Below are 20,112 nucleotides of genomic sequence, written 5' to 3'. Positions count from 1 at the left end.
TAAGTTTAATGCAATTTTGTGGTAAATAAGTGATAAATTTAATGCAAAACCGTGACAAGGTGCGTGTTTATAGTGTGGAGAAGTGGCTGAATGAGCCCCGAATTTCAGTGATTTGAGCGATTTCCTGGCCAGAATCTCTGGCTGGGATGTGCTGTGATGGAGGAATAGGTATTCTCCTTTACTATTCTGTTAAGTTTTCTTCAAATATGTGGTAAATAAGTGGTAAATTAACCACAAAACCGTGGCAAGGTGTGTGATTAGAGGAACCTTTACCTGGGATGACACTGAAAATCCTGACCAAACTACTTCTGGTCGGTCTGAATCTCATTGTAGTTCATCCCAGGGTGCTTCCGAGGCGTCTTGGGGGTAACATTACCGGCCACGGACACAGAGTGTTTCTTAATTGTGAATATCAAAAATCCGTGTTTTGTATCCCTTGCGGTCCATTGGGTCATATGCTGACCCAAAGCTTTTCCGGAAAATCCGTAAGTTGGAAAAAATTTTTTTCGACTAAAATCTGTATAATTACGCCCAATGAGTTGGAAAACAGCAAAATTTCCAAAATCGGCCCAGCAGTTTAGGCGCGGACCTTAAAGGGTTAATGTTAGAAAACTTGATTAAATTCTTTTTTGAGTAAAAAATAAAAATAAATGAAATTGTTCTTCTGTTCTTCTATACGCAAACGTCTGTTTCAAAAATAGCCAAATGAATTCCCAACACAAACTAAACCTCTCTGTGTATTTTTGTAGTTTTTTTTTCAACTTTTACATAAAGTTTTCGAATTGCAAAAAGTAAAATTCGCTCTGAGATTTGTTTCTAACTAATATAAGAAAGGTCAATGGCAGAAGTTATTACCAAATATTCGAGAAAAAAAAACATTAAACACATAAAATATGAGAAAAACTGCAGAACTTTTATAGGATCGTCAAGGTCAGCAAAGCTTCATCTTTCATCACATTGATTAATTTATTTTTAACTCAAGCCAAAGAGCGGTGTTCACAAAAAAACCCCACCCGGCGTGTGAATTTATGAATTTTCAAACTAATAGAAAATATATCTGCGCATTCTGCATGATATTCATGGAGAGAATACACTACTAGAGATAAAATTCATTCCAGTAGCAAAAAAAACAGATAGATAGAATTTTATCCAATAAAGTCTGCGATAAAGTGGAAATTGGGAGAACTCAATCAGTGCCATGTAACACATATTTACATCGCAGAGATACAAAATATTTCGCTGAAACGATAATGTGAAGGCCAACATGGTAAGAGTTTCATTTTGGGAGGTAAAAGAGAAAATTGTTAGGGTATGTGAGAGACATATAAGCAAAAAAAAATCAATAGTACTCCATTCATCACATTCGTCAGCTTTTCTTCATCACTCTCCTCCGTAGCAGCATAGTTTTCTCACGCTGCACAGATGGATTATATTTTCATCTCCGGTAGAAATGTTTCCCACCCCCAATGGGCGCATTGTCACGAGAGAGAGAAAGAGAGAGAGAGAATGAAGAATCAGAGAAAATGTTGTTGTGGATGGAAATTTTCACAAAAATATAAATGTGATGAACTCGAAGATTCTTTTTTTGGACGTGAAAGTATTCAGGCATTAAGGTTGGAAATCTCTCAATTATCCAGCACTATCCCTCCGTCTTCATGTCACCCCCTTCAGTTCTTAGAAGCTTTTCAATGAGGGTTTGTGTCAACAAAAGCACGCCTTCTTTGAATGCTTCACTCACTAAAAAAACCACAAAGAGAAACTTGTGGGAAATAATACTGTTGATATTTAATTTTTCCGAGAATTGACTCTCGGAAATATGAGAAGTCAACTCCAATTAAAGAAATTTTGAGAAAATGCATAAAAGTCAATAAGAAAAAAAATGTGACAAAAGATAATCACAAATGGCATGAGAGAAGTAAAGAAACAACTCTGTAATTGAGTAAGAAAAGGTACAAAATGCGAGATGAATGTCGCTGGATGGAAGCCAAAAAATTCAAGTTAATTTTGTAATATAAAAAAGTTGGAAGAATACTTTTTGTCACAATACCCCATAACTTTTTTTTGTGGTCACACTTTCTTACATAATTTCCGTACGCATATCTCAATTTACTATATTGAATCAAATTCTTTTGATCAATTTGGTACAATTGAGTTCTTGTTGCTAAGAAAATTTCATTTTTAGTTCTTTACACATGGACAAGGTGAATCCCATTACTATTCACAATGAAATTCTAATAATAAACCTTGTGGAGTGGATAAAAAGAATTTGCAAATAAAAATTAAAGTATGTTTCATATAGAAAAAGGAACAACGTGTTGGTACGTCGTGAGATTCGAACCCAATAATCAAGAGATGATATACAGCAACGCAGCACGCCGTCCTAATTATTGAACTTTTTTTTTACTTTAGAAAACTTTTACTTTACTACAGGAAGTAGATTCTCTCTTTTACTTAATTTCCTCGCATTTACATTTTTTTTAGAAAAATAGTCCTTTACCAAAACTTTAAGATTTCATTTTTTAAAAAGGACATTTCGAAATTTCTGATATTCTATATACGATATGCAAATATAAAAATTTTCAACTAAATAAATTTTGTACCTGAAGAAGGAGACATTATTCACCGAAATGTCGAAGAGTAGATTCTTTTGAAGATAGAGAAAATTCTAAAGAAAATATTTTGTGCTTATTATTCTCAAATCTCAATAAATGAATTGTAAATGAAAACCAATTTTGGATTTCTTTAAAAGACTCCAGTTTTCTAAAGTTTTCATAAGAAAAACTTAAAACTTCTAAAGAAAAACTAAAGATTCACGAGGAAAATAAAAGATTTCTTGAGAAAAAATTAAGAGTTTTTAGGTTTTCTTAAGCAAAGCTTAAGATTTCTTAAGTCAGGCTCAATCATGCTAAATTAATATTTTACGAAAAGTTTTCTTTGTCGTCTTCGGGCATCGAAATTCGTACTCGATTCAGCCTGATCCTTAAGAAGTTTTAAGTTTCGCTTAAGAAAAAAGTTAAGAAATATTAAGACTATCTGACTAGTAAATTTCACACCTTAGTTGTGCTATTACAGTCCCTCGACAAAAATAATGCAAAGGCCTTCAGTAAAAATATTTTGTCCGAAAAAATAAAATATTTTTTTTCCTTAAAAATTTTTCCAATTTTTTTTCTTGAAAGCTACATTCATTCCCTTTTCCAATCTACCAGAATGAGCAAAATCGGATAAGGGGTTGATTTTTAAGGGTTGATGGAAGAGAAAATGGCACTTTTTGCAAGGGTCTACTGGATCATCCGCCAAAATTTAGCCACTTGGTCGATTTTGATCAATTTGGGCTCGTTGGAAAGACTGCAGCTTTCAGAGTTTTTTTTATTTGTCAAAATTGGTTGGCGAGAAAAAAAGTTAGACAAACATATTTTTTTGTAAAAAATTCTTCTAAAATACACTTTAATTATTATGACTTTCATTAAAATTATATCTGAATATAACTTAAGATATCTAAGGTTGTAGTTGACCAAATTCAATAATTTTTTGTTTGTTTAAAGCTACATTCATCTCCATTCCAAATCTGCCAGGATGACCAAAATCGGATGAGGGGTTAACTATTTTGCAAGAAAAAATTGGTTCTCCTTACAAAATCAGTTCTAACTTTTTTTCTCGCTATCCTATTTTGACAAATAAAAAAAAACTCTGAATGCTACACTCTTCCTCTTTCCAAAGAATTCAAGATGATCAAAATCAGTCAAGGCGCTGATTTTTGGTAGCTAATTTAGTAGATCAAGGCAGAAAATGCCACTTTCTATTCAATCAGCTGTTAGAAGTTAACCCCTCATACGATTTTTGTCATCCTGGCAGATTTGGAAAGGGGATGAATGTAGCTTTCAAAAAAAAAAAAAATTTTCAGATTTTTCCAAGCAAAATATTTGAAGGCCTTTGCATTATTTTTGTCGAGGGACTGTAAGTGCTTAAATTGTTAATATCAAGAGCTATAGGCGACAGAATAAAACAAAAAAAAAATGACTTTTTTTTCTTTATGTTTTTTCTATTTAATTTTGGTTTTTTTTTCTATGTACTAACAATATGTAAACTAATGTTAAAATTGTTTAATTTTATATGATAAACTAACTGAATTTGCAATTCGATTTATTCCTTAACGCGTCATAGTTGAGAGTAGGTAGAAATAAACTTTTATTTTATTTCTCTAACGTAAGCATTTATACGGGTGTTGTGTCTTCTTTACATAAACACTCAACGGAAGCATCTTCTTCTGTATATATGTACATAATATTATAAATAACAAACTTCTTATGATATAATTTAAGTTGAGAGAAAATTGACAAATAAATAAATATTCCGCTGATAATAAATTAAGAATTCAGCCTTAGTGAGAGATATTTTCTCTCTAATAGGCAATTTTAATTGGATACGCGCCATAGGAGGATAATAAAACTTATCGATGATGTGACTAATCATGATGTTTATGTTAATTTTAATCATTCTGAATCACTCTCAATCTTGGCCTCTTGACACACACAAAGGCTACACAATTCGTCTTGCAAAATAATTTTTCCACGCTCTAAGCAAAAATTCATCAAGTGTCAGGTTAATTATTTTCCATGGAAATTTATTTATGTCTCTCTGTAATTTAATTCTAATGGGATTTTTGTAAAGAGACAAAGAGAAAATTTTCTTTATGTATCATTTTGGAGATCAAATTTGTTTGTTTTATTTATTTTTTTTCAGCGAGAGTAGCATGTTTGTGTCACGTCGCAGGTGGATTCTGAAGACATGCGGCACGACAACTCCATTGCAGTGTTTGGAGCCACTGCTGGAGATGGCGGAGAAGATTGCTGGGTACACGGATGTTGAGGAATTGTTCTATTCGCGCAAGAACTACAAGCGCCCTGAGCTTCAGGTGTCCCCGCATCGGGCTTTCGATGAGGAAGTAGCACTCCTTGATAGTTTCTTCGACGATGGACGTGCATACTGCTTGGGCTCTGTTAATCGCGACTGTTGGTTCCTGTATACGCTGAGCCGCGGGGGAGAGGCTCTCCAGCGCCACTTTGGCACACTGATCCAGCAACGTCCCGTGGCTGCAATTGCGCCACCGGATCCGGATCAGACCATTGAGATCCTCATGACGGAGATGGATCCCCAAGTGATGGCTATTTTCACCAAGGAGGACTCCATGAATGCCAAGGAAGCCACGGAGGTGAGGTGGAATGTAGAAGAAAAGAAAAAAAAAACATTAAAGAATTTATTTGAAAATATTCTCTTTCTTTTTATTGCAGAAATCTGGCATCCAAAACATTCTGCCGGGAATGAAAATTGATGACTATCTCTTTGCACCATGTGGATACTCCATGAATGGAATTTCCAAGAATGTAAGTTGAGAAAGAAATGACCCTTCAACATGAAAATTTTATTATTATTATTATTCAAAATAACAATGAAAACTCACGCATTTATCCTATTTCTCTTGTTGCTGCTCATGTCCTTCTGCAAATCGCTCCACAGATTGTGGGTGATTGTCCGGAAGTAAGTGACCAATATTGAAATTTTAGTCATATCCTCCCATTTTGTGTTGAATTCAAATCCCAAACCGATACAGAAAAAAAGTATTAAATCCCTTTTTTTTTTAATCTTCTGTGTGCCTCAAAAAATCCCTTTCTCTGTGAACATTGACTTTCACAGAGTTGAATTTGCTCAAATAAATTTTGGAGCAAAAGAAGAAAATGACTCTCGAGAGATTGTAATGTAAAGAGAGATTGTCTATTGAATTTAGATACGGGGAGATGTTTGACTTTGAGTAAAAAGGTAAATACAAATTACAGAAGCATTAGAGAACGATAAGACAACGGAGGAGAGAGTAAAGAAGAAATTTTGGGAAAACAATAAACTATTTGCAAGACAAATAGCTCAAGGGAGGATAAGGGATTGGGGGACTAATTGTTCGTCTGGAATATTAATGTGTTGTCCATATTAGAAGGGACGAATAACGAGACAATTATCAAGGGGCAAAAGGGGCAAAGTGTCGTCCTAACATGCTGTGAGAAATACAGGGTGGCCAGGAAATTAGGTCATGATTTTAACCGCGAATAACTTTTGATTGGATTGAGATATCTGAAAACTTCTGCCGCCAAAAGATGCGTAAACTCAAAAAGTTTTATTTGCTTTTTATTTCAAATCGATATCTTAAAAATTGGAGCCGCTAGAGCAAAACACGTGAAAAGAAGCGTTTTGTCGATGAAAAATATAGGGGTAACTGGGGTAAAATGGTGAATCGGGAAAAAAATTAAATTCAATATCTCATGAAATACATTGTCCTAATCATTCTCATTTAGTTAACAGGTGCTTCTTACACCTCTTAATAATCCCAGAAAGCTTTAGTCATGTAGAACGAATAGTTTGGATTTTATTGAGGAAAATAATTTTCCGATGTGTAAAGTTACTGTTAACACCTTACTATATTTCAATTCTTACCATCTTATTCTGTGTAATAAATTATGAAAATGCATTTTTTCAATAAAGCAATTATTGCTGAACACAAACCTATTCTGATTTTTCCCATAAATTTTCCGAGTTTTCTATTATGAAGTTTTCACTAAAAGGTAGCCCTTGGGGCAAGACGGTGAATATTATTTGGGGTAAAATGGTGAAAAATTTGCCTCCTTCCACTCATATAGTGTTTTCTCTCTCTACAATCTATTTTACTATTGACGCGTAATGGAATAATCGTCCAAAATTTTCGCCCTACAAAATCAATGTTTTTATTCCATTCAATTCTTCACAGATAATATGTATTAGATAGATTAGGTAATATAAACAATTAATTAACTCGAAATAATGTTTTTTTCGTAATTTTTCTTAAAAAATTTCTCCTTGTTAAATAAATTATTATATTGATTTTGCTACCAAAGTAGCTACGAGTATAAAATTCCTTGTCCCTTGGGTTTTTGTTGCACTCAGATTTGACGGGAAGTTGTAGAAAACAAACAAATGGAAGTGCTTTTCCACAAATTTTGTGTTTTATCAATTTTATAGAACTAAAAAGTGAATAATCATTACGATACGGAGTGAAATCTCTCAATCGAAACAGGTATGTTTATCCCAGAGCAAATCAATAACCTCTAAGACATGGATTTTCAAAGAAAAACGCATTTGAAAATTATTCACCATTTTACCCCAGGATTTTTGGAACATGCAAATGTGGAAGGGTTTGGAAAATGGCCTGAAAAAGCATTTTCCCGTTGAGATAGAGAGAAATCGTCTGAGACAAAGTTGTAGCCCGGAAAATTTGCTATAAGATAGTTGTCATGGGAAATCTCAAATATTTCCATGGAACTCAGGAAAAATTATCTCCCAAAAATTCACCGAATTACCCCAGGTTCCCCTACTGCTTTTCATGTCAAATTAACGCTGAATTGTCCATGATGACAATATATGCTTTAACTCAAAAATATTCTTAAAATGTTTGAATATTTGGTCGCATAAAGTCAGGAAAGGCTTCTTTAATTCTTTAGTCAAATATTCAATTGTTTAATGATCTTTGGATCTTTTTTTATGTTTATGGATTTTGAGAAAATCAACAGACATGAAATCCAGAATATTTCATCGTTTTCCATACACATGGTAACTTTCACATTTTTTGCTCTAGCGGCTCCAATTTTTAAGATATCGACTTGAAATAAAAAAACAAATAAAACTTTTTGAGTTTACGCATTTTTTGGCGGCAGAAGTTTCCGGAAATCTCAATCCAATCAAAAGTTATTCGCGGTTAAAATCATGCCCTAATTTCCTGGCCACCCTGTACAAAGAAATATATGAATTCTCCATAAATGCAAGTTTGGTGAAGAAAACATATACATAAGTACCTACCTGCTGTGGATGATTAAATGTAAGGGCAAAGATACTTGGGTGTCTTATCTAAACACCCTAAAAATTCAGACAATTCAAGGTTTTTCTTTGGAAGTCAAAAGAAATTACTTTCAGGCTAAAAATTTTACGAAAAAGAAAATTAAAAGAGGATTTTTGTATTTTATAGAGAAAAAAGGATATCTAAAGTTACAAAAGAAACATCGAAAGTTAGGAAAAATTCAAACGCTGAAAGATGTTAGATGTTAAAAAAAATTGTCTAGTCTGAGAGAGGAAATTTTTTCTCTCTTTTTAACGTAAAAATAAATGTCAATGGTTAAAAGTGTCATACGTTTAAAAGAAACCATAAATGGTAGAAACATGGCATTAGGGAAAAACTGAATATAGAGAAACGTGAAGCGAACGTCTTTACGTTTTCAGCAACGTTTCAATTCTTTCGTTAATTCAGTGGAGAAAAATGTTTGTTAAAAATTGGAGGATCGAGGTTTCTAACCTCAAAAGTTTGACTTTAATTTTCTCTCAAAACAAATTCTTTTTTCAAGTTTTCTTTCGACGATATTGAAGTATGTAATGAAACTTCCCTACAAACAGATGTAGAATTTATCACGAAATATTAACACTTGGAGGACCCAACATTTGGCACAACGCGGAGGATCAAATTGGTAATAACTACCAGCTGATAAAATATGCTCAATAATTATTTATTAATCAGTTTATTGAACAAGGATCGAAAGTTTCACTAATTCTTGATCTTCTTCATGCATTCCTTCATCTAATTACTTAATATTTAATTGAGAAAATCGTCACTGAAAAAAAATTACGTCGAATCGATGCAAAATTGCCAATTCAAACGACTTTTTTAGCTGCAGTTTTGCTTAATTTATTATTGCGCCTAAATTATCACAAACTTTGATTCTTCAAGTAACTTTTTAGTCACTTGCGGCAATAAAATTAGTCTATATTAACGATTTTCACTGAACAGAGATATTGTTCATAAAAAATAAACAGAGTTGAATTTCATCGAGAGGAATCTCAGAACCCAGTAGCGCAAGGCGCCGCAGATGATTCTGGATGTTGGCAGGGAAACCCGGGCGCTTTTTATGGCCGCCCAACGAATTCCCTACTTGAATAAAAAACACAATTCTTTTCTCACCTGCGGAAATGTCCGCAGCGATTCCAGAATGTATTCTGAAATTTTTATTGAACCTTCATCGATTTTATACATTTTCATATAATGCTTAATCAGCTAAATGGTTGGGAGAGGCTTACGCCGGAAAGTATTGGAACGGGTGTGGGATTTGGGAACAGTGGGAAATTGGCGGGAAACTTAAATATAATTATTTACCTGTTTAATCATTAAACATTCACCGAGGAAAAGTGAACAAGAGTACTTTATTTGGGAAATATGGGGAAACATAACCTCAAAACCATGGCTAAAATGTATGGGATTTTGACTGGTAGTTATTACCAATTTGATCCTCCGCGTTGGATTCTGGCTTTGACCTCAATTATCTTCCAAAGAAAAGACTTTTTTCGAGATTTTCTTTCTGCTATCTTAAAGTAATTAAAATTCCCTACACATAGATGCTAAATTCATCGAGATAGGCCCAATAGATTTTATTCTGTGACGATTTTTTGGTTCAAATTGGTAGCAAGTACCAGTAAAGTCCTCCAAGTGTTCAATAGGTTTTAATTCTGTGACGATTGAAAAAAGTCGATTTGGCCACTTTGGCCACTTTAGCCATCAAAATCCTCCAGGGGTTAGAGAAGAAATGTCAAAGTCAGAAATGTCAAAATTAATTGTTTTTATTAAAATAAACGTCAAACGCTGTATAATTGTAAATTTGAAAGTAAACGTTAACGTAATAAATTGATGTCAAACCTGTCAAAAATAAAATTAGAAAAAGTCGTAAAATCTTATAAAAAAAAGAAAACATCAGAGTGTTAGAAAAGAAGCGTCAAAGTCAGAGAAGAAATGTCAAACATTCAAGATCCACTCTCTAACAAAAAAATTTCTGCTTTATAAAAGCTTTGAATATTTTTTTTCTCCAAATTTTCAAAAAAATTCAATCTAAACAGAAACTCCGCGTGGGAAAAATAAAATTGTTGTGCTCCCACATTTACCAATTTTAAATTCTTTAATAATTTAATTTTGAGAAAAATAACATGAAATATTTTTTCCTTTGTTTTGTGATGGAAAGTAGAGAAAGAATTTGATTTGTAAAAATTACAAAAAAAAAAATAAATAAATTAAATAAAATGTTTGTTTCTCTCCCACAAATAGGGATACTACATGACGATCCACATAACGCCAGAGAGGGAGTTCTCCTATGTGAGCTTTGAGAGCAATGTGGCTGCCACAAACTATGGAGATCTAATTGCCCGGGTGATTGAAACTTTCCAACCCGGTAAGTTCATTGTGACGCTCTTTGCCAATAAGAGCTCCCCGGCATTTGCGGCAGCACGCGAATTGGATCGTGCCGAGGAGATTGGCGAGTGGCAGCGTCGTGACATTCAGTACTGTCGTTTCCAGAGCTACGATCTGACGTATGCGCAGTACTGCAAATTCCCGAGCTGAGGGTTACAGTGGGTGCCCCCCTTTGGGGCGGAAATGCTTCCTGTCCATCATTTTTCCCTTTGTTTCCCACCCAATCTCAATGCCAGCCTCTCTGCCACGCTCACGGGGGATTTCCTGGAGGAATCCACCGGGGGTGTGGGTAAAATAAATGTTAAAAATAATTTAACACGGCATGGCCGTGTTAATGATTTGATCAATCACGAATCACATGCAACACGATTCACTGATTTTGCTCAATTCTTCGACATTCCCATTATACTTGGCATGGTACTTATACAATTGATCTCCATTGCTGTGGTGTTCAATGCGGAGGAGTACTCCCCATTGCTCCTCTTCTCGTGGTGGCGCAATAAAATCTCTTGAGGTACGGCACAACGTGGTGAAATGTTCGCCATTCGTTGTGTGAACAATTGACATATATTTTCCGCCAATTTGGTTGATTTTTGCACTACTTGCCAATTAACACCTCATGAGATTATTTCTTCCAAGAGCCACAAAGACGTGAGTTTACTTTGGCCACGTGCATCAATGGGGATTTTATGACAACGCCATTACTGCATGGATAACATACCATTCAATGGGATAAGATGATTTCTACTATTTTTTCTCCTTTTCTACTTACTTCATACCTACCTGATTGTCTCCGGGTTGCGCCCCATCCCACACACAAATTTTTCATGACATTACAACAAATTTTTTTTAAACTATTTTTCATGATATTTTGTTTTTTTTTTAACGGATGGAAATCTCATATTATACGATTTTATAGAGAGAAAGAGAGAGAGAGAGAGTATTGTACTCAATTTTAAGGAAAAGATAAAAAAACAAAATGATATTACTCTGCATAAAATAAAAAATAAACCTAATTGTTAAATAAGATTAAAAATAATAATAAATGAATACATATATAACTTTCTCTGTGTTTGTTGGGAAGAGAAAATAAAATTGTGAAAAAATAAGTGTAGAAGAAACTGAGGAAGTTTCAGTAATCACTCTGAACTGATTTAGATGGATTTGAGATTTTTTTTTCTGGACTATTTCTGTTTTATTTTATTTTTAAGGAAATTACACAGAAATAATGATAAAAATCGTAAAAAAAATCCATTAAATATGAGTTTCTAAACAAAAAACTTGTACTCCAAAGGAGTTTATTCATTTTATGTGAGCTAAACTTACATTCGAGCATACAATTGGGAATCAAAGCATTTTCCTGTAGAGAATCAGAAAAGAATATGAATTTGCCAATGAGAATTCCTATTTCATTAATGATCAGCTGGGAAATCCAAAAAAAAAAGATTTGCTCAAAAACGCTAACGATGACGTCACCACTGAGTATTTTTAAATGTTTTTTAATGAATGAAACATTCACGACTAATTTTATGTCGATAAATGAATAATTCCGTGCTTTATGCATTGAGAGGTAAAAAGAGAATTACAGTCAAAAAAACACACATAGTGACGTCATTGTGTATAATTTTGGACAAATATTTGCTTTTTTCCAAGCTGACTTCTTTGTAAAATGGGATGTCTGTGGCGATTTATAATTCTTCATTGATCCTATGCAATATTACACGTTTTCCAATTGTTTTTTTTTTAGGAGGGGGTTTCCCACAGAATAATGAATAAACTCCTTTTATTCTTCGGTATTTAAGGGGGGTCTCTTGTGAGAGCTGGTGAAATTAAATATTTTTATTTTTCTTGGGGTTTTTCTTAAACTTGGTTTTTCAATATTGGTTACATTTGAAGCCCAATTATTGAAGAGTAAGAAAATCACTTTCCGCCATCTTAGATGCGACGCCATCTTGAGATTTTCCTCAAAACACAAAGGTAGGTTTTTCTCAGGATCTACTGGATGGATTTTGATGGGGTAAAAAGCAAATGAAAGAGGAAATACCAATGCAGATTTTGATGTACCAGAATTTTGAATTTCCACTCTGGGGCTGAGAAAAGTGGAAAAATGTGACTTTTTTCTGATATTTTTGACGTTTTTCCACTTTTCTCAGCCCCAGAAAGGAAATTCAAAATTCCGCTACATCAAAATCTGCATTGGTATTTCCTCTTTCATTTGCTTTTTACCCAATCAAAATCCATCCAGTAGATCCTGAGAAAAACCTACCTTTGTGTTTTAGGGCAGTTCTATGGAAAAGTCGGAAAATCACAAGATGGCGTCGCACCTAAGATGGCGAAAAGTGATTTTCTTACACTTCAATAATTACGCTTCAAATGTAACCTACATCGGAAAACCATGTTTAAGAAAAACCCCGAAATTTACATCATTAAAAATTATGTAAATTCTAACAATTTTCCCAAGAGACCCCCCTTAACGAAAACTCATGAAAATCTTTAATATTTTATTAAAAAAAATTGGTTCAAAAGTAAATGAATGTTTCGAAACATTTTTAAAAAAAAAATCCATCTAAATTGGAATGTTCTGGTGAAAATTCTATGCAATTTATTGTAATTCAAAATGTCCCTAAAGAGATGCTTAAAAGTAATATTTCAGTGCAGCCAAGATGGGGCGAGAGGTCAAGCGAAAGTTGAAAAATTTGATCCTCAAAGTTGTCTAAAAAAAAAAAGGATTAAAAAAAATCATAGAATGGGAGAAGAAAATTGTGAAGATAAAAGAATGTTGCATGTGATTCCTTAGAAAGTAGAATGTAGAATGGCGATTAAAAATCAATATTTACGAGTAGATAAAAAAATGTAAGGACAGGAAGCATTAAGAATTGCAGATGAAAAAATGTCTTGAAAAGCTGATAAGAAATAACTTGATAAGAGAAAAGAAAATTAATTCCATGGACATAAAGAAAATTGGTTGAAAAACTTTTTTTTGGAAGATTTATAAAAAAAAACAAACAAAAAAATTAAATCTATTAACATTTTCAGAGAATTTAAACTTGTAGAGATTTATAAAAAAAAAATGTCATTCACACAATTTGAATAATATTTAAAATATATGGTGTACCTTGTAGAATTAACAAACTTAAAAGCAAAAAAAACGAGAGAATTTTGTCTAAAAGCTCCTTATTGCAAAAATTAAATGGAATTAGTTTTCTTCATCGTAGAATTTCAGATTGACGAATTTTTGCATTCAACTTTAACTGTATTATTTTTTAGTGACATGAGATGTAATTGTAGAGAAGATGAAACAAACAAATATTACTCTTTAATGGATTTTACTAAAAGAAAAGAAAAAAATAAGAAACAGTTTAATGAAAAATGAATTTTGCTGACAGAGAAAATCTTTATGGAATAAAAATTCAAATTCTTATCACAAAAAAGCAGTAAGTGTTTGGTGGTTTATTAGTAGCTTTGCTTATCTAAATTAAAGGAGATTATGCAATCCCATATGGTTTACATTACCTAATTTAAGGGGGGTCTCTTGTGAGAGCTGGTGAAATTAAATGTTTTTATTTTTCTTGGGGTTTTTCTTAAACTTGTTTTTCAAGTGTTGGTTACATTTAAAGACTTATTATTAAAGAGTAAGAAAATTACTTTCGGCCATCTTGGGTGCGACGCCATCTTGTGATTTTCCTCAAAACACAAAGGTAGGTTTTTCTCAGGATCTACCGGATGGATTTAGATGGGGTAAAAAGCAAATGAAAGAGGAAATACCAATGTCTGATGTAACAGAATTTTGAATTTCCTTTCTGGGGCTGAAAAAAGTAGAAAAATGCCAAAAATATCTGAACAAAAGTCACATTTTTCTCTTTATGAAGAGAAAAAGAATCCAGTACGTCCAGTAAAGAGTTGTAAATGCTGAAATTTGAGGAAAATTGTGAAAAAGTAGAGGAAAAATCCGAAAAGCCCTCCAATATTTCGCTAAGCGAGATATACGCGTTAATGCAATCCGCCAAAATTAGACTTTAATGACCGCTGTGAGGAAGACGCGCAAACTGCGTCGAAAGCTCCAGAAATGGTTATTTTAATTCTGCTGCATTAAGAAGCGGGTTCCCTGCCGACGCTTCCGGAAGGAGTTATGTACTCCCAAAGTCTCTTTGTTTTGTGCTTTTGGACAGTTCTGTGGAAAAGTCGAAAAATCACAAGATGGCGTCGCACTTAAAATGGCGAAAAGTGATTTTTTTACACTTCAATAATTAGTCTATAAATGTAATCAACATTGGAAAATCAAATTTAAAAAAAAAACCCCAAGAAAAATGACAACATTAAAAATGTGTAAATTCTAACAGCTTTCCCAAGAGACCAATTTTATTGTTTTTTTTTTTTTACAAAATATGTTTTTTATTCATGAATTTCCTTCAATATCTTTTTTTAATGGCTTTGATAATAAGAAAAAAATCAATGCCACCTGTTGGAGTTTTTTTTGCACTTTAACTCCATCTATTGAGAATCAATTTAATCAAATTTAGTATTTTGTATTTTAAATTCATATTTATTTACAAAAAACTAAAAAAAAATGATAAAACAAAGCTACAATAAACCACTTATGGCATTTTATTTTATTTACATATTTCTTAATCTTGATAAACACTGAAGCGATTTGGGTCGATGGTGAATTTTTTCTGACGCAGCTGAGCCAATTCCTGGGGTATTTCCGGTGAGGCTCGCGGGGGGGATACTTTAACGCGATCCGGGTAGCGATTGGGTGTTGCTGCGAGATCCATGGCGAAGGAAACAACGAGCTTCTGGTCGTATTTGGGTGCATCGTACGTTGGAGCAGCGGGAACCATGGGATTTGGTGGGGGATCCTCACGTTTTCTCCCAAGGGTGGCTGATCTAAAGGGTGGAAGATTGACTGTGTCCGTACATGGACTGTCCACTGTTACTTGTTGTGTGGCTTCCTGGAGGGGACTATTGGGGATCTCACGCAGTTTCACCGCTAAGAATTCAGCTGTTGGCTTCTGCGAATGTTCCTTGGTGCCCTTTATCCTCCCCGGAAGGGTAAAATTTCGTTTCCCATGGGTGATCTTTAGTTTTGACTGCGGTGACATGGGTGTTTTGGGTGTTGTGGGTGTCTTGATGATCTTCGTAATATCCGGTGATTTTGTAACTTGTTGCTGTGACGTTGGCATCTGAAGAGGTTTGAGTGGTGTTGGGATTTTCTTATCTGCCTTAATTGACGTATTATTATTCATTTCAGGTGCTTCTGCTGGCTTCTTGGCGACATCTGGACACTGCGTACTGGCCAAAATGGGAACGTCAACTGCTTTAGCCGAGTTCTCTGCCACTGCAGGTTTGCAATCCTCTTGAACTTTTGTTATACTTTCATTTGCAACTGGAAAATCTTTCTTTTTCCCTGGCCTCTCCGTGGAAGGTGCGGCGGTGTTGGTGCTTGAACAACCATTGGTGGTAGGAGTAGCAGGAATTTGTTTCTTCACAACGAAATTCCTCTTCCCATGGCTCAACATCAATCGCTCACTATCGTCCTTCCGTGCTGACTCTGTGGGCTTTTCGGTGAGTAGACGTTTCACAATTGGTTGCATTGCTGGTGGTTTTCTTGGTAACGTTCCGTTTTCTTTTGCCCTAAAATGCTCACTAAGCTCCTTTTGAATCTTATCCATACCGTTTATCACTTTTTGTGGCTCTAAAACAATAAAATTCTCCTTATCATCTTATCAGACATTCTTAAGTTTTTTTTTCTTCTAACACATACCTTCATGTGAATGTCCATTAGAGTGTCCATTTATCTGTAATGCTTCTTTGGAAGTCTGGGTATATAATGATTTTTCCTAGAAATTTAAAAAAGGGGGAAAAATTAAAAAAATGTACTGGTAAGCTGACCAAGCTTACGGGAGCTGTGTTTCTTTCAGTGTACCAATTTTGTGAGAGCAAACTAGAACGCGAATTAATTTAAATACGCGCAAAGTCGGGAAAAGTTGAAAAGTCATACCCTAAGAAATGTTTGGAAGGCCATATCTCGAGAACGGATCCATAGATTTTCATGATTTTTTTTTTGTTTGAAAGGTCTTGAAGTCAGCTATAACATATCGAAAAATGAAAAAAATTTATGTCGCCATTTTCGAAAAATTCGAGTTCGAAATTTTCGAAAACTTTGTTTTCGATTTTAGCGCCTCTTGCGGTCATTTCTCGAAGTTGCAATGTTCTAGACATTTGTAGGGTTTCTCGAAACCTTTCATTTGCGCTTGAGTTGATCAAGATCGGACTTGCAGAACCCGAGATATGACATGCCAACTTTGGAAGGCTATATCTCGAGAACGGATCCATAGATTTTCTTCATTTTTGCATGAAGCTAGATAATATGGTCAGCTACAACATATCAAAAAATAAAAAAAATTTATGTCGTCGTTTTCGAGATATTCATCGAAAACTCATCGAAAATTTTGTTTTTGATTTTTGGCCCCCTAGCGGTCACTTTTGAAACTTCGGATGTTCTAGAGAGTTGTAGGGTTTGTTGAGATCTTTCATTTGACCCCGGGTTGATCAAAATCGGTCAAGCCGTTTTCGAGTTATGGTCGATTTTCGATGAAAAATTGTGGCGGCCATATTGACTAAACGGCTTGACCGATTTTCGAAAATGAGGTATCGTTGGAAAGCTCTTGATGGGCCCTACAACATATCAAAATTTCAGACCTCTAGCTATAATAGCGGCTGAGATATAGCGAAAACAAAATTTTGAGGTTATTCAAAATGGCGGACGGGGGGGTGGGGGGGTGGATTTGACCTCATAATCGGATTTCTTCAGGTCGATATTTAAACTTTGCCGTTTACCGCAAGTCTCTATCTATCACCGTTCTCTTGCAATTTAAGTTTATAATCCGGCCGGACGGACGGCCGGCCGGCCGGAAAAAAAATTTTTTGGCGCATACGTTTTTTGGAATGTGGGGACCCTAATTCGTGCTCATCCCAAGTTTGAGCCCGATCTGACGACTTTCGATTTTGCTCGGTACACAAAAGCTGTGTCTGAAAGAAACACAGCTAAAATATTAATTGGAAACTTATCAAAAGACTTAAAAAATCTCAGAAGAATAAATAGTCAAAGAAATTAATGAGAAATTAATCTTGTGCTGATTTCGCGTGAATTCTAATTAATCAAACAAATATTCTTATGGTTTCAAGATTAATTGGAAGTCTATGCAATTTATAACTATTTTGTAATATGCCTTTTTGATTTATTGTTATTGGAAAATGACTCATACTTCTTTGAATTTTTTTTTAAATTCAAATAAAATGATTCAGCTCATCGTAAACAAACAGTCGTAGATATTTTTTAGAGTTTGTTTTTAAGGCCAGACAACCAGACAGAGAGGAGTCTTAGTTTTCAATTTACTACCTCTCGTCTATTTATTTATTATGTAGATTTATATTATATGTATTTATAGAGAAGACTGGGGTTAGTAATGCTAAACAAAGGGTTAAAGAATAGCTCAAAACACTCAAAATATCATATTTCCAAATAAGATCGATCAAAACTGTCTTGCTGATTCAAATTAAGCTTTCAGGGAAGCACCGCCTTTGTATGGAATTTTATTTAAAAATCTACAACTTCAAATGAAATATGAATGAAGAAGAAGAAGATTGCGCTCTTTGATTGGCCAATTGGGTTGATTAACTTTAGCAAAACGCGTTCTCATTGGCTACTTTGACAGATATATGCACTTATCGTTAGAAAATAGGAGATTTAAAATTTTTCTAAACCTTTCATTTGTCTGACGTTATTAACCCTTTGCTTCCTCTATTGATCCTAAAGATTTTTTTTGTAAACAAAAATGCATTTAAACACTTTTTCCGGTTTGATTGGGGTTTGTTTAACCCAGTGCAACAAATCTGTTCCACTCTACACTACAATTAAGCAGTCTAATGAGAATGACACTATCAGGTATTAGGCATGTTTCTAGATAAGTAAGAGTTTATCTAATAATTTATTAAATTCCACCTCATTCGGTGGAATGATTGCTCGATAAATTATTACATCAAACCGCTTGTTTTTTTGGCAAGATTTTCAAATTTTCTTTGCTACTCTTACCGAAAATTCCTCAAGACTTAGATAATTTCAACAATTGATTTTCTTATCGCGTAATATTGATTAAATTCCTGACTCCTTGGAGAAGAATGAACTAACCTTGGGTGTTGTCTTTAGGTTTGTTCCATTGCGGATGGCCTGCATGAGTTCCGCCCTTCCGAGGGTGATATCCCCGTGTCCATTGGCAGAGGGTTGGGTGGCTAATAGTGGGGGTGGTGGTGGAGGTGGGGTTGGACACATAATTTCCGGTGGGGTCATTTTCACGCGCGCACACAGGAAATTTTTGCACAAAACTAAAAGTCCAACAACTCACTAGCAGGTGTATCGATCAACTGCCACTTTTTTATACCTTGACGCACAATTTTTCTCACTCCCAACTGCTTGATTATCTTATCACTGGGCCTTTGTAGGTTTTATGATTTTTCCAGAAACAAAAAAAAGGTATAAAAAAAGATTTTTAAGAAAAATGCCGGCCTCGCTTATTTCAGGGAACGCGCGCGCTTTGAGTGGTTTTGCATGAATGAGTCAGCCGCGTGTACCTTACTAGTATTTATAGGAAATTCTCCATTATGAGCATGTGTCTGAATCACTGCTGGTCACCACTTGGGAGGGAGTTCCAGCGAATATTACTCACAGCGAGGTCTCAAGTTTTGATTCTTCGAGTCAATCGTGCGGCATGCTAATGAGCTTAGTCTTTGCGTATACATTTTTCCGCGACTTTCTGCTCCAGCCGTATTAGCGCCAAGGCGGGAAAGTTGAAGGCCACGATGCTTTGATAGCATATTCTACTACATATAAATTTTATTTCCTCACCCATAAAGATTACATGAAAAAAAAAACACCAAAAAAAGGGATCATTGCTCAGCCTTGATCTTACTTCGTGCAATAATCCTTACGCTGTTGTCGTACAATTGCCTCCAATTTCAGTGCACGCTCTTTGAGGGCCACATTCTCCTTCTGCAGCACCTCAATTGTTGTATCTTTCTTCTCAATGGACTGCTGTACCCTCGCATAGATTCTCTGTATTTCCGCATCACGCTCCTTTTGCAGCACCTTCGCCTCCTGGGCAACTTCCTCACGCACCATCCCTTTCATTTTCTCCTTCTCAGCCATACAGTCATCGCGCATCTTCCGGCAGTGCACCAACTCAATGTCCGTTTGCTTGAGTGTTGCCTGAAGATTCTGAATTGTTGCCTCGCACTCAGCTAGGCGATGGCGTGTTTCGAGATACTTCTCCCGAGCACTTGTTTCCGATCGTTCGAGCTCCTTCATTTCCGTCTCGTACTTTTCCTTTAACCGTCCAACCTTCACTTCGTGCTCTTGCTGCGTTTTCAGTGATTCCGCATCAATTTTCGCAACAATCGCATCAATTTGACGATCACGATCTTGCCTACATTGCTGCCGAATGGCATTTTCACGCTCAGCTTCACGGAGTTTCAGGGCACTCTCGTGCTCACGCTTCCAAATTGTAAAATCACGCTCAAACTGATCACGAAGCGATGAGAGTTCAGCTTGGTGTTGCTCCTCCAGGATCTTTTGTTTGTCCTTTTGATCCCTACGAACCTATTTGGAAAATTGTGAAGAAGAAGGATCATTGAAATGTGATTTATAATGGTCCTTTGAATCTCCTTCCTGCTAAATCGGAGCTTAAATCGAGGAGAAACATAGAATTATTACATTTTTTGTGAAATCAGTGAAACTGTTGGCAGCGTCCTAAACT

At 35.0% G+C, this 20,112-nt stretch overlaps 6 protein-coding genes across 7 annotated transcripts in view; 2 read left to right on the top strand and 4 right to left on the bottom strand.

Annotated features, from left to right (window-relative positions):
- The window catches only part of LOC129796177 (S-adenosylmethionine decarboxylase proenzyme), a 21,681-nt gene extending 7,950 nt beyond the window's left edge, over window positions 1-13,731 (top strand). Inside the window, exons 3-6 of one of the 2 annotated variants that reach the window (XM_055837951.1) lie at window positions 4,741-5,209; window positions 5,289-5,381; window positions 5,515-5,535; window positions 10,157-13,731. In XM_055837951.1, coding sequence (XP_055693926.1) covers window positions 4,741-5,209; window positions 5,289-5,381; window positions 5,515-5,535; window positions 10,157-10,450 — 877 coding nt within the window. In that variant the 3' untranslated portion in view covers window positions 10,451-13,731. The remainder of the gene's footprint in view (window positions 1-4,740; window positions 5,210-5,288; window positions 5,382-5,514; window positions 5,536-10,156) is intronic. The other variant, XM_055837952.1, reaches the window with a different exon arrangement.
- The window catches only part of LOC129796090 (zinc finger protein 431-like), a 382,644-nt gene that overhangs the window by 118,632 nt on the left and 243,900 nt on the right, over window positions 1-20,112 (bottom strand). The gene's annotated exons all lie outside the window — the stretch shown is intronic.
- The window catches only part of LOC129796188 (luciferin sulfotransferase-like), a 220,233-nt gene that overhangs the window by 118,632 nt on the left and 81,489 nt on the right, over window positions 1-20,112 (bottom strand). The window lies entirely within an intron of this gene.
- On the bottom strand, window positions 11,170-19,088 carry LOC129796155 (proteoglycan 4-like). The gene is made up of 3 exons (XM_055837925.1): window positions 18,492-19,088; window positions 16,065-16,140; window positions 11,170-15,995 (listed from the first exon to the last, which is right to left on the bottom strand). The coding sequence occupies exons 1-3, from the start codon at window positions 18,648-18,650 to the stop codon at window positions 14,926-14,928; spliced, it is 1,305 nt and encodes a 434-aa protein (XP_055693900.1). The 5' UTR covers window positions 18,651-19,088; the 3' UTR covers window positions 11,170-14,925.
- Window positions 15,750-20,112, top strand: part of LOC129796236 (treponemal membrane protein B) — a 19,681-nt gene continuing 15,318 nt past the window's right edge. Inside the window, exon 1 of the mRNA XM_055838020.1 lies at window positions 15,750-15,865. The gene's annotated coding sequence lies outside the window, so the exon portion shown is untranslated. The remainder of the gene's footprint in view (window positions 15,866-20,112) is intronic.
- The window catches only part of LOC129796038 (centrosomal protein of 131 kDa), a 4,670-nt gene continuing 3,736 nt past the window's right edge, over window positions 19,179-20,112 (bottom strand). The window contains exon 5 of the mRNA XM_055837702.1: window positions 19,179-19,955. Within this exon, the coding sequence (XP_055693677.1) occupies window positions 19,266-19,955 (690 nt within the window). The 3' untranslated portion in view covers window positions 19,179-19,265. The remainder of the gene's footprint in view (window positions 19,956-20,112) is intronic.

The sequence above is a fragment of the Lutzomyia longipalpis genome, chromosome 4, assembly GCF_024334085.1.
Source record: "Lutzomyia longipalpis isolate SR_M1_2022 chromosome 4, ASM2433408v1".
NCBI lineage: Eukaryota > Metazoa > Arthropoda > Insecta > Diptera > Psychodidae > Lutzomyia > Lutzomyia longipalpis.
The sequence above is the reverse complement of the archived record's forward strand: the minus strand, read 5'-3'. Positions and strand labels throughout refer to the sequence as shown.